Source organism: Diadema setosum, chromosome 16 (genome assembly GCF_964275005.1).
Source record: "Diadema setosum chromosome 16, eeDiaSeto1, whole genome shotgun sequence".
In the NCBI taxonomy this organism is placed as follows: Eukaryota; Metazoa; Echinodermata; class Echinoidea; order Diadematoida; family Diadematidae; genus Diadema; species Diadema setosum.
The window spans coordinates 17,820,450-17,835,053 of NC_092700.1; the positions used below are offsets into that span (position 1 = coordinate 17,820,450).

At 37.4% G+C, this 14,604-nt stretch overlaps 1 protein-coding gene across 1 annotated transcript; it reads right to left on the minus strand.

Annotated features, from left to right (window-relative positions):
- Window positions 1–1,688: 1,688 nt before the first annotated feature.
- LOC140240040 (androgen-induced gene 1 protein-like) lies at window positions 1,689–14,353 on the minus strand. Its single transcript, XM_072319851.1, has 5 exons — window positions 14,153–14,353; window positions 12,578–12,721; window positions 9,009–9,110; window positions 4,329–4,444; window positions 1,689–1,895 (listed from the first exon to the last, which is right to left on the minus strand). The coding sequence occupies exons 1-5, from the start codon at window positions 14,351–14,353 to the stop codon at window positions 1,721–1,723; spliced, it is 738 nt and encodes a 245-aa protein (XP_072175952.1). The 3' UTR covers window positions 1,689–1,720.
- Window positions 14,354–14,604: the final 251 nt, after the last annotated feature.

Here is a 14,604-nt window from a genome sequence, read left to right on the forward strand (position 1 = left end):
CAAGTCACGGTAAATTGTTCTCCAGACTTTGATCTTTATTTTGATACCAAATTTGCGTATAACATCGGATCTTACCATGACTATATAATCAGTTGAATTTGCGTAAATTTTACCTGCTTTTCACGGAAGATTTTGTCGTCTAAAGTTCTTTTTTGGTTCCTGACCGGATTAAGAAACTGTTGTTTCTGATTTTGGCTTTTCGTAGAGAGGAAACTTAGATGCTCATCATATATTGGAGTCAAGGAGACGCAAGCATGATTTATACTAGTTTTTCCGTTTTGAAATGTCTGTAAAATTCACTCCAAAGCCGGAAATATGCTCCACACAAAGTGTACAGTGGCGCGAAAGAGCTCTCTCATTGGACACTGCTTGCATTCAGCGCTTGAACTACACGCGTGCCTGGCATGAAACCGTTATGTAGCAGCGTAATGACGTAATGCAAGCGCTGAATGCAAGCGCTGTCCAATGAGAGAGCTTACTCTTGAGATTGCACGGTTTCAAGCTGATCAGCACTGACATTCATGTATATTTTACTGGTTCCTGACCGGATTAAGCAACAAATTGTCAAGATATTTACATGGATACAAAGATTAGGAGATGGACTACCAAATAAAGCATTTTCATTGAGACGCAAGGTGAATTTGATATTTTTTTGACGTCTTGAATGTGTACTGCACGAATTACTTTTTTCATCATTTTCAAGCTCAAATTACACTATGATATTTTTCATTTACAATAATTTGAGTAACATGTGACGATAGTTTACATATTTTCCTTGAATTTGATACCAAATTTGTGAACATAAGGTGTATTTTTGTTGCCGAAAGCCCAAGGACAAAATCCCCTTATGCAGCTCATTACGTATGCAAGCCTAGAGCAGGCTTGCATACAAGTTGAATAAATACGAGTGAATTATCGGGTGCTGCGGACTGACTGTAAATCCCTTGATAAATCTTCAAATGGACAAATTTTTTATTTAAACATTGTTGTAGTATTATAAACTAATTTATGTGAAAAAAAAATTAAGTATGAAAATGAATTGATTCATTTTGTAATCTTATGTATTTCTTTGTTTTTTATTTATGTTTTCATTGTTTCTTTTTATCTAGAATATCAGCTCATAACCAGAACGGATAATGACAAAAACCAGGAAAAAACATTCATCTGACACTTCTTGTAAAACCCATACATTGTACACAGGAGTCACAGAAAACTGCCATTTTTCGATGACATTGGTCACGTAAATGTGTTATATCTCGGCAAGTGTACCCCCAATTTTCGCAAATAGGGTCTGAAAATGTGCGCAAGATGCGAAAGAAAAAACTCATGAAATTTCAGCGGGGAAAAAAAAATGTGTTTTTAAATTATTGTGAAAAATGTCAAGGGGGGCTAATTTAGCCTCCCTGGGCAACATACATTTAAGGGTAATATTAATCTCCCTACTGGTTCCTGAAAGAGGTAAGTCAAGTTCTCTTTCACTATGCTAGAAAAGTGAAAATATGGTATGATGCATTTTCTTTACATTTTCTTCATATTGTTGTCCATAATAACGTCACGAGGTGCAGTGGTCTCCTTACCTAGCGATGATGGCAGCGAAACTTCCAAAATTCATAACTTTTAAATCGTTTGTCTGTTTTTCCCCAAACCTTCACCGATGTTTTCAACTTAATGTTGCTGCTGTCACTCAATCCACATTTATATAATTGGGCTTTGGTTTCTTTTAAATATCTCTGTTCCTCTCACCATTCATGAACGATATAAGTCTCTCTCCAAAGAAGTAGAGAGGTACAGGAAAAACGGTCACAAACACTACGAAGAGGGCAAAGTGGGCTCCATTCAGAACGCGTAAGACTGGATACACCCAGATCTCCTTGACAAAGCCCAGAAATAGGATCCTGTGTGTGTGTAACAAAAAGAAATAAAGTAAATATGTTGTGTGTGTGGGTGCGTGTTTGTGTTTGTGTATGTTGTTGTTGTGTGTATATTTATATGTTTGCATGTTTAGTGTGTTTGTAGGTGCTTGTGATGTGTGTGTGTGTGTGGGTGCATGTTTGTGTTTGTGTATGTTGTTGTTGTGTGTATATTTCTAAGTTTGCATGTTTAGTGTGTTTGTAGGTGCTTGTGATGTGTGTGTGTGTGGGTGCGTGTTTGTGTTTGTGTATGTTGTTGTTGTGTGTATATTTCTAAGTTTGCATGTTTAGTGTGTTTGTAGGTGCTTGTGATGTGTGTGTGTGTGTGTGCGTGTGTGCATGTATTGTGTGGTTTTGTGTGTTATGTGTGAGTATTATGGGTGGGAGAGACACACACACAAAGAAAGAAAGAAAGAAGAGACAATAGTTTGCAAGAAATCATGACAGTACAGTATGTCCCCTCAAAAAAATTACAAGAGCTCCCCAATGATATCTTTAAAAATAGTGAATCAATCTTAATAGAAATTCAGGGTATGAAACTATAACTCATTACCCATATCTTACAGAAAACCCCATTCGATTTGCTTCAGTGGTCAAAGAGAAATGAGGAATTTTGTTCCTATATCAGGAATCTCTTCCCTCCAAGTTTCGTCTATTGTATTCACACACAAGAGCATCGAAGTGCTAAACTTGGAAGAATCAGACTCATGACATGCTTTACAACAATCCACATTTCTCTGTGACCGCTTAACCAAATTGAATGGGGTTTTCTGCAAAACGGAGCTAAGATGTTATATTTTAAGACCTTGAAGTAGCATTTAGACAGTTTAATCATATTGGGTGTTATCAATGCGAAAATCTGATTGTAATTTTTTTTTTTTTTTTTTTTTTTTGGGGGGGGGGGGACATACTGTACAGTATATACTGTTGGGGGAACAAATTTTCATATCTGAAATATGTTACATTATCAGGAGAGTGAAAACAAATGGTGGCCACAGCACTGCAACAAATAGGATTGCCTTTCCTTGACATGCTGTGGTGGCTTAATGTTGGGGGACAAATCAGCTATGATTTGAACACGACATCACTTAACTGATTATCTGATCTGGATAATTAATCAAAAAAGTGAATGACACCAAAACTTGAACCACGAGGTTATGCCAGTGCACCCCAGTGACAGTATGGCAGTTGTTTCGCTCGGTGACACATTTTCAATAAGAAAGAATAAGAAAGAAACCAAACTGTGCAAGAAACTGGCACTGCTCCTCAATAGAATTGAGCACTGTCGGTAAAAGTGAACTGCATGGGTGACACTGATGCCAATGACTAAAGAAATGATGATACAAATGTATGTTTTAACCCTAACTAGGCAGGGCTATTTAGGTAGATGATAGAGCCGGGGGGGCCTCCCAGCCCCCCCCCCCCCCCCAGATCTCGGCCATCGAACGCGCGATCGCGACGAAAATTGGCACATACATTGCCTATGATGTAATCTAAAGTACCATGAAGTTAATTTTTAAAAAAAATTATCATCTATGCTAATTTATGCATAATGATGCATGAAATCAGACAATTTGGTATAAATCACTAAATAAAGCTCAAAACAGGCACATTTTTTGTGTAAATATTCTTTTTAGTGTCCTCAGCAAATATAACAGAAAAAAAATTGTGCAATCAGACAAAATTTTTTAAGTATTCTATTGTTTTTTGAATTTCTTATGTATTTCTTTGTTTTTTCGACTTTATGTTTTTCATTGTTTTTTCGATGAAATTTGTCCGCGACATTGTTCCGATCAAGAAAATATGTTATTAATTGATTTTACTCACTAAAACCCCCAAATAATCATGCTTTTATGAAATTTGCCTGTGAACACAGTTTGCATTGAAATTGTACATGAGAATTCACGTTTTTGAGCAATTTTTGGTCTGACATGCAAGTACATATTTATGCGCAACTTCGGAACCGCGCACCCGGGCATCGCAAATTTGGTGTCAAAAGATGCGGGAGACTCGAAAGAAAAAAGTCATGAAACGTCGCTGTGATAGCTTTTTGCGTTAGCGATACATCGCGCGAAAAGCCGAGGGGGGGCCCCCGGCCTAGTTAGGGTTAATGCACTTTCAGTACAAGGGTGTGGTGCAAATGCACTTAGAAATAGAAAAGAAGAAAAACAATGATTATCAGTTTCATTTCAGTAAAAGCATTCTCCTCTCTCCACTATATTGCTTATAAGGCTAACAAATCCTGACCACTTGCAGAGAGTAAATGGCCACAGTTATATGAAAAGTGACATCCATGAACTTCACTTGACACCATAAGTCATGTATACATGTTATCAACTGTGGCAATCAGTCAAATGCAAATGTAGTCAACACACTGTGTTGTTGCTTTAATCAGACATGTGACCTTCTTGCACTAACCAGACGAGGTAGAGAGCAGCTACCGTGAAGAGTCCTAAAAGGCCGAAGACACGGGGTGGACATTTATGCTTCACGATCCACATGTCGACCACCAGGATGGGCAGTAGGTATGTGTGCTGCAGGAAAACATACAAACAAACAAAGAAGTCAGAGAACAATGACAACTCTGTGTTATTCATCCTATATATTATAATAATCATTACAATTTCTAGAGCACCATTCTCCATTCTGATTAAATGCTCAAGGCATTTACACCAAAGCAAAAAGACTGAAAATATATATACCATAAAAGAAGAAGAAGACAAAAAAAAAAGACATGAAAGTCTGACTTCAAAATGCACTGTCAAACAAGTAGGACTTTAGGTTACTCCTAAAAGATGTTATGGAGCTTGAGTCTTTCAGCTCACGCGGAAGTGAATCCCACAGTGTTGGTCCAGCATGAGCGAAATCTCGTTCCCCACAAGATTTCCTCAAAAGCGGAATATGTAAGAGATCACAAGTTGAGGATCGAAGAGTTTGTGTAGGTTGGTATTGATGAAACAAACATACATACAGATATATCATATCATATCACTCAGGAAAATTACCCCTCCCTCGGCTAAATATCAGTTAGTGATAGGGTTAACGTAAAGATTAGAGTTAGAATTTAGGGTTTCGTTTAGAGTTAGAATTTGGGTTAGGGTCGGGATTAGGTTCAGGATTAGGATTAGGGTTAGGGTCAGGGGAAGGGCTGGGTAATTGTCCAGGGGGTAATTGTCCTAGAACCATCATACATCAACATACATGTATGACATACATTTTAGTGTGACAGATCACCACTAAAGCTACACTGCAGATCAAGTCCCAAATGAGGATAAGTCAAAATTACTGATGTGCAGAATACTGAAATGATAGAAAATTACTGAATCAAAACTACTAGCAAAGGGCCAGCTGAGGTGAAAATGATGAAGTAGAATATGCCACAAGTGAAATATGTTGTGTTTTAAAGAAAGGAGAGAGAGAGAAAAAACTAGAAATGTCGCTTTGGCGACTGGTATGCCTCCGCCATAATGCATGATTTTCCCAATAGGTCTAGATAGTACATGTGGACAATGTGTGATTACATTTTCACAAAATTGGCAAAATATTGAAATGACAAGTTTGTCACAAATGTGTTGAATGTTCACCTTCCTTGACCTAGGATTTGGATGAATTAATCGGATGAATAGGAGAGCATGTATCTAGGGATTTAAGGACTTTAACTTGACTTTGACCCATTCATACATTTAGGCATTGAGTAATTTTCAAGGTACAGGTGTGGAGAAAAAGTGCAATTTCTGAATTGAATAGTAAATTGTTAACATTTTCATCTGGCCCTTGACCCTAAAATGCATAAGATACACTTTCAGGTAGAACATGCATAAGTTTCAAGATAACTTGAGCCACTTCGAGATATGGAGGAAAAAGTTAGTTCAGCACTTTCACTTGATCTTTGACCTTTTGACCTTTGAGGCAAAAAAAGAAGAAAAAAAAAACTTTCCAGAGAATTTCTATTAGGTTACACATGCATGTACACCAAGTGTAAAAAAATAATTACCCTGCTGGCATTGCATAAATATGAGGGAAATAGTAAAATTTTGAAGTGTTGCACTTGACCTTTGACCCCTGACCTTTGACCCCATGAACCCTACATTCTCTAGATAATCACTTCCAGTCAGCACATGTATATACTATGTTCCATGAAGATACCTTGAACAATTTTCCAAGGCACGGAGAAAAAAAAGTTTTGATATTTTTACTTGACCTTTTGACCTTTGACCTTTGACCTCATGACCCAAACTTTCACCAGAGAATCTTAATTGGGTAATACATGTATACACTAAGTTTGAAGAAAATATCTTCAGGCATTCAATAGATATGGCGAAAATAGTGAAATTTCATGTATTTGACCCTGACCTTTTGACCTTTGACCTTTGACCTCATGACGCAAACTTTCACCAGAGAATCTTAATTGGATAATACATGTATACACAAAGTTTCAAGAAAATATCTTCAGGCATTCAATAGATATGGTGGAAATAGTGAAATTTTATGTATTTGACCTTGACCTTTTGACCTTTGACCATGAGCATGTGCACCCAAAAGTTGATAGGCACAACTTCACCCCCTACAGTCAGACCGCAACGTCCTGAAAAGCCTTCGCATTTATCGTACGCGTATGTATGGACCTCGCGGACATGAATACGTAATGAGCTGGGAGACCACATTTTTAGAGTGTCTGTAAATCTAAACAACATTATCAATCTTCATGATTTATATATCGATAAAAAGCTGAAGAGTTGTACTTTGATGAAATTCGACCACTTGAAAGGTTATGACATATAAAATATACTGAACAAGGAAATTATAAAACACAAAATTTGCATATTTTTCATTCCTCTTAAGGGGTACACTAGACCGACGAAATTAAGGTGGACCAAAATGGAAGAGGTATAAAATGAAAGAGGAAATATCATTCTATGAAAACATAATGACTTTATGTGGACTGATCCTATGAACGGGTCAGGTTGGCGAATAAATCATTGCGTTGTACAGTTAATTTTTGACGAGATTTCAGTTTGCCGCGAATACGCGTTTCTGATTGGTTAATTCCCTCTGAGTGGAGAGTTGAACGCACCTCGCGGAATGACAGTAAAGTCTACATAACAGTAATACACTGTGTGTAGCTGACAGTGTAGGACCCTATGGTGTGTGTGTGTGCGCGCGCACAATGTGTGTATACGCGCTCAGGTTCAGGCAACTGCAGCTGGTGTAAGATCTCCACGTAAACAACAAGAACAACACTCCACTCTGATCGACAGCTCAACTTTGGCTTGAACTTTTTTTTTTGCCGGCACAACTAGTTAAGAGTAGAGTGCATTAATAAGTAGCATACAAATCAATAATAAAAGATCTAGCACTGTGTTTGCACACATGAGTTCTTTGGGGCTCTCTTTTTCGTATTAGAATAATTATTCCTTATTAATCTACTGTATACATCGCTGAGTAATTTATCTAATGATACCCTGGGAGCGCATGTATCTCAAATTGCCACACTATGATTTTTACTCGACGAGACTTTCAATTTTTATTGTTTTCTAAGCGAGGGACCAATTCAGTTCTTAGTGTGCTATTATAACAGGTATATCTAAAACGTTGACTATCATTCATGTGGTGATTCAACCTATGAACGGGTCGGGTTGGCAATAAATAGAAAGCCTTGTTCTAATTTGTCTCAGGGTCGTTTGGAAAATATCGATATAATGCAGAGATATGAATAATGATATCATAAGCTCATTTTGTATAATGTAAGCATTAAGAGGTGTGATTTATTTTAAATATTCACAAACCATGTCAATTAGTCACGGATAGTAGATCTTCATGTCGCCAATAAGTGAATCTCGTAGACCATGCACTTTGTCTCTGAATTATCTCGCAAAATCTCGGGTGCTGAGAAGGACATGCGCAAAAACCTGTGCGTACGATAAATTTCTGATTTGAGCTCATTAACAGCAACGTTGCGGTCTGACTGCCTAATACACATACATGCCAAGTTTCATTAGGATACCTCAACAGGTTTTGATAGTTACCTTGTCCACAAAATTCATTACGGACGGACGGAAGGACGGACGGACGGACGGACGGACAACCCGAAAACATAATGCCTCCGGCACCACTTCGTGGCGGAGGCATAAAAATGGGGCCCTAAGTGAAATATCCGATATGATAGTTGGTCTACACAAAGAGAAAATGACTTGAATGCTCAAATAATGCTGAAAGGGTTACTTTGAGCAGACATGAAAAGAAATAATTATCAGATGGGCTGCTACTGTAGAATAAAAGCTACCACTGTATAAACTTGGCTATTTGGATTTGGCATTTGAACATTGGTTGATGGCCCTCAGAATCAAAACAGCAGATATCTGACTGTTCAATGTGCAAAGATGCATCTGAATTGATGAGAGCTTTAGGGTACTTTAGGGTACTGTATCATAATTTGTGACTTGTGCAGTGTGTAAAACTTGCTGGCATTTTCCATAATATCGTTTCCTGGATATTAACAAGGCATGATTGATCCTGCAGGCTCTTCTCTTGTATGACAGGCCATTTTAACTTGCCCACATCCAAAAATACCTTTACTAATCTACTGCGCTTATTTCTATCTAACTCGTTGCTATGTAAAATCAGAAAACAAAACAAAACAAAACAAATCAAATCAACAACAACCAGTCACTGACATTAAAGGCATAATTCACCACTTGCAGACGAAACAAAAACCCAGCTTTAGTGCTTCAAAATAGTTCTAAAATGTGAGTTTACATAGCAATAAAAACAACCAAATGTAAAAATTTGAATCAGTATGATTAATGTTAAGTATTGTTAAATATACAAAATGTGAACAATAGTTATAATAAGAATGTTTTTAGACTAAACCGTCCACAGTTATGGTTTATTGAGAAAAATAGTTATGTCTCGGAAAGCCTAAGATATAAGGAGTCTCCTTATATCTTAGGCTTTATTGCAAAATTTTTACATGGTAGGATGTTTTGTGATACAGGCGACCTACAGTACACATATGCATCAAATGTGATATCTCGAACAGTTTTTAAATCACAACTCCCATTGGTAAACAGTACCTTTAAAAGAACAAAAGAGTCTTACCAAAACATGGTTGAGCCACATAGGAAAATATTCATCCAGCTCCTTGGGAAAGACTAGCTGCCTGTCGATGGACCATAGTGACCAGAACATGCTGACAACCACCTGATGAAAATCCAAGAGGTTGTGAAGATTGCAACAATACAGTAATAAATGTCCACATCAACAACCAAGCATGACGACCTACAGAAAATACAGATCTATGAAGTGTGCAGGGTAAACTACTTTCAATTTGATAGGGTGCAATCATTGAACACCAATGCCCTTACTTGAGTAACAGAACAAACTAACCTAAAAAGATTTTGTGTATGATGGAAGAGGGTCTGTCAAAGATATGTGATATCAGAATTTAACCCTAATCAGGCTGGGGGGGGGGGGGGGGGGGGCGGAATCCGCCCCCCCTCGACGTTTCGCGCAATATCTTCGCAAAACGATAAGCTCCCACCGCGATGTTTCATGACTTTTTTCTTTCAAGTATCGCGCAACTTTTGAGACCCAAATTGTTGCGCCCGCGCGTACCGTTTTGACGCGACGCCCGTTCGAAAAAAATTTGTCAACCCCAAAATTGCTCCAAAACGTGATTTTGTGTACAAATCCAATGCAAATTGTGTTTTTTCAATTAATTCACATAAAAATTCATATCTTCACTTAGAATGGCCGAAATTAATTTATTTTAGCATAATAATGCTTTGAAAAATGTCTGTGTCAAATTTTGGCCAAAAATCAAACAAAAACAAAAGGTCAAAAAACAATGAAATACATAAGAAATTCAAAAAACAATAAAATACATAAGAAATTAATTTCGATACAGATTTTTTTTTATCCTAAGTCTCAGGAGAATGATACAAGAAACATTTTTAAAAAGAAATTAGCTTAATTGGAGCATAAATAAGTGATTTAGATCCCAAAACTGATTTTATGCATAAATTACAATAATTAATTAATATAAAATATAAGAAAAAATTTTCGGAGAAAGCAACCATACATTTTGATAGAATACGTCGCGGGCGTCGCGTGTGCCGATTTTCGGCGCGATCGCGCGTTCCATAGGCGAGATCTGAAGGGGGGGCGGAATCCGCCCCCCCCCCCAGATATAGCATAGCCAAAAAAGCCCAGCCTGATTAGGGTTAATACAATTTTAAGGAAGTATTGACATCATTTTGCAAAAATTATATCCATCAGTTTGTTACCAACAATCCACTGTAAGTGTCTTTTGTGATGTCATGAAGGGAATATGCAGTTATGACTTTATGATTACAGTAACTCCAGTCCAACTCTCGCTGTTCATGCTGATGTGCATATGAAGTGTTTGTAAAGCGTGCATGTATTGGTTTTTACACTGACCATGGCCTGCCGGGCCAGGAAGTGGCTAGATCCTGAGCTGTATCTCCTACACACAGGAATCCACACACCAACACCATTGTGATATCACCTAATCAAGGAGCACTACAAACTGATGTCATTCAAACAAACAGACACACACATGCATACGACGTATACACAAAACCCAAGCAAGCAACCCCCCCCCCAAAAAAAAAAAAAATACTTATAGGAAACCAAAACCCAAAGAGAAATATGAATTGAGTGAAAGCAGCAACATTAGTAGAACACATCAGTGAAAGTTTGAGGAAAATCAGACAATCAATGCAAAAGTCATGCATTTTTAAAGTTTTGGTGTTGGAACCACTGGATGAGGAGACTACTAGAGGTTATGATGTCATGTGCAAACAACAATATAAAGAAAATATAAAGGGAATTCCACAAAAATTCACTTTTGTAGCATAATCAAAGAGCACTTGACTAACCGCTTTCAGAAAACATCAATGTCAGTATCAAGTTGGTGGAAGGTGTAATTTTTATGACAAATGAATTTTTGTGGAATTCCCTTCATATTTTCTTTATATTGTTGTCCACACATACGACATAATCCCTAGTAGTCTCCTCCTCCAACGGTTCCAACACCAAAATGTTTAAAAAATTCATATCTTTTGCATCGACTGTTCAATTTTCCTCAAGCTTTCACTGATGTACATTCTACTAATGTTGCTGCTTTCACTCAATCCACATTTTTTTCTCTTTGGGTTTTGGTTTCCTTTAAAAGCCTGACATGTTTAATAGCACTTGCTAGTTGAGAATATTTGATGAAATGTATTGTGCTGTACACAGTGAGACGTTTGAATGCAATCACATGACTTCTGATCCTGTTGTGCCTAGATTTAGTTCTATCTCAGAAATCCACTCTAAAATTTTATCAATTTCATAGAGAAAAAAAAATCTCTGCAGAACAGTGTAAAAAATTATCAAAATTGGATAAGAAATAAGGAAGTTATGACATTCTGAAGTTTCAAAATCTTTCCGATTTCACTTCTTGACCAGTTGTCATGAATACTCAAATCAATGTGATGATATCATGCTCTCACAATTTCTCATTCACTTCTATACAAAAATGACAAAAATCTCATATTTCAGCTGTATAGATATAAACTTGCCTAGAAACAACACAAAATTAAAAAGAACCAATGTTACCAGGTACTCAGAGATATTTTGGTATGGGGATATGCTTTTACCTGTATTGGCTAAAAATAACTTTTTCTGAATTTCATATATAACATACATGAAAACTTGTGAGGGTATGACATCAACTCTCTCATTTCAATATTATATTCATAATGATTGGTCAAGAAATGTATTTTGCAAAAATGTGAAATTTCAAACTATTGTGTCTTCTTTATATCTTACCCAATTTTTGTCATTTTTAGAACACTCTGTACGGATTTTTTTCTTCAGGGTTCATACTCTCTCTCATGAATTGAATTCCATGACTTTCCATGACCTTTTTAGCCAGAATTCCATGACCTTTCCATGACTTTTATACAATTTTTTTAATGTTTTTTTTTTTTAACATATTAGACTGAAAATTAGATCTCGAATCAAAGCAAAGCAAAGGGGGTACCTACACATCTCACACAAACAACAGACAAACTTAAACTTTTATAATTTTTGCAATTCCATGACTTTCCATGACCTTTTGATGAAAATATCAGTTTTTCATGACTTTCAAGGCCTGGAAAAAGACTAATAGCCAAATTCCATGACTTTCCAGGTTTTCCATGACCCGTATGAACCCTGTTCTTTCTATCTTCTGGAGGTTTTTTTATTTTTATTTTTTGGGTGGATTTCCTCTTTTCCTCTATGAGACTTTTGTTCTGTGTGAAAGGACACATAAACTCCAAAGTGAATTGGGATAATGGGATGTAAAACAGCATAAACCAGCAAAAGTGACTTCTTTCAAAATAAGCTCTATGTGGTCTCATGACCATCATAGTAGAACTTTCGCTTATTGTACATTGACTCTTGAACCCCCCCCCCCCCCCCCCCACCCTTGTCCCATCATACACAAAATCTTTTTAGGCTTAATATTAACTTCTAGAAATAACCTTGGTAATGTTCCAGCAGGAAAATGTGCATCAAGTATAGTATCTCAAGCTATGACTGCAATTTCATCTTGCTGTTCTATCAAAAGTTTCGTAGTTCAGCTGATAATATGATGTACACTATTCCCAGAGACTTACCAATGCTATGGGAAAGGCCACAGCACACAGAAACCAATCTCTGATGGCGATGAGGTATTTTGTCACAGAGCTCTTATTGTCACGGGTCACAAGATCCACTACATCCGTGAAGAAGGAAAAGAAGAAGTAGAACATCTGGAAGAACTGTGGGAAGACAAAAATAACATGGCATGAGGAAAATAATCTTCCATCATCAGAAATTCAAACACAGTGGCCCGAATTCACGAAGGTGGTACAAATAAAACCATGGTTTAAACCATGGACAAAAACCACGGAGCGCCAAGTGTCGCGTGGAATATTTCGTTACGAATTCAGTCATTTCGTCGATGAAATGATTATTTTGTAACGAAATGACATTTTGTATAACTAAATGAACATTTCGTCCACGAAATGATACTTTCGTTAACGAAACGGTAATTTTGTCGACGAAATGACCAATTTCGTAACGAAATATTCCACGCGACACTTGGCGCTCCATGGTTTTTGTCCATGGTTTAAACCATGGTTTCATTTGTACCACCTTCGTGAATTCGGGCCAGTGTCTGTAGGACTGTACATGTACAGTACTGGTTGAGGTGGGGATTCATGTTTTGAACATTCCTAAGTGAGATAATGAGAAACCTCTTATGAAATATGAAAAAGCATGTAATTTCAAGAAGGATTCAACGTTTATTTGATGAAAATTGGTTTTCAAATGGCTGAGGAGGATATCCAAAAAAAAAAGTGATAATAATAAAAGGCGACAGGCCACGCCTTTTATTAGGATCTCTTTGTTTCACATTGTTTTTGGATATCTCAGCCATTTCAAAACCGTTTTTCATCAAATAAACTTTTGATACCCCATAGAATTGCATGCTCTTTGACATCTCATAGAGTGGTTTCTGAATATCTCGCAAAACGTTAAAAGCTAAATCCTCACCTCAACCAGAACTGTACATACCCTTTAAAGCTTTTAACAATACAGAAATTACCGTGTATCTTTCACACTAACCGCAGCAGCGACCCCATACGGACAAATACGTACGGAGGTTTACTGTGTTACAGCGCCCCGCGACGGGGTTACTTTCACACATGTATATGTTACTAAACATTTGCTGCACAAACAATTATTTGTGGTAGAGTAACTAAGGGATCGTAACATTAAAAACTTATGACAAATGCACGTAAGGACAAACCGCAAGTATTGCTCTATTTACACTATACAGTTCCAATCTAACAAAGCTTTCCTACATGCATTTTTCATTTCATATTTCACTTAAATTTAATAACCTTACACCATACACTGTAGCTAGGGGTAAATCTACCGTACATAGAATCCGCATATAGTAGACCTACATCATATGTAGATTTTACCCAGCCCGCCCTCAGCCTCAGGCCCTATCTTAATTTACTCTAGACAACCTCTAATTCTCTACTACTAGATAATGGCATCAACAAACGATATAGGCCTACAAATTTACTTTGTTTTGAGAGTTTCTAGCATAAGTCAACTCATCACCCAACGCAAAAATCAATAATATGGGACCGTTTTGTTGCCTTTCACGCGTGGCTATCAACGACCTCATCATCACTTACCAGGCACCACATCGTCAAGAATTTCGCGTCGCCTCCAAACTGTCTCTCTTCTGGACGCATATCAGAGGAATTCAGAGGTGGATACACATACAGGCAATAGTAATAATATGAACAGCCATAATACAGGGAAATAATGGCGTGATACGCTTTACCGATACCGCTTGCGCTTGCCATGATTTTGCCGAGGTCACTAGCTCGCATACAGCGTAAATGGCGGCGGATTTTGCTGTGTGTGGTGCAAAGAGATTTTCCCCAGTCTCTTTGGTGTGGTGTGATGTTGAGCTTTGATGTGTACTGAGTACAGTATGCACGCAGCATGCAAATTGCGCAATCATACGGATGACCCGGGTAATACCCAAAGAGGGTAACCTCTTTGGTATTACCCAAAAAGATGCTCTTTTATTACCCATGCCCTACACCACGACCTCTGCTTATAGTATCACGTCGTTTGC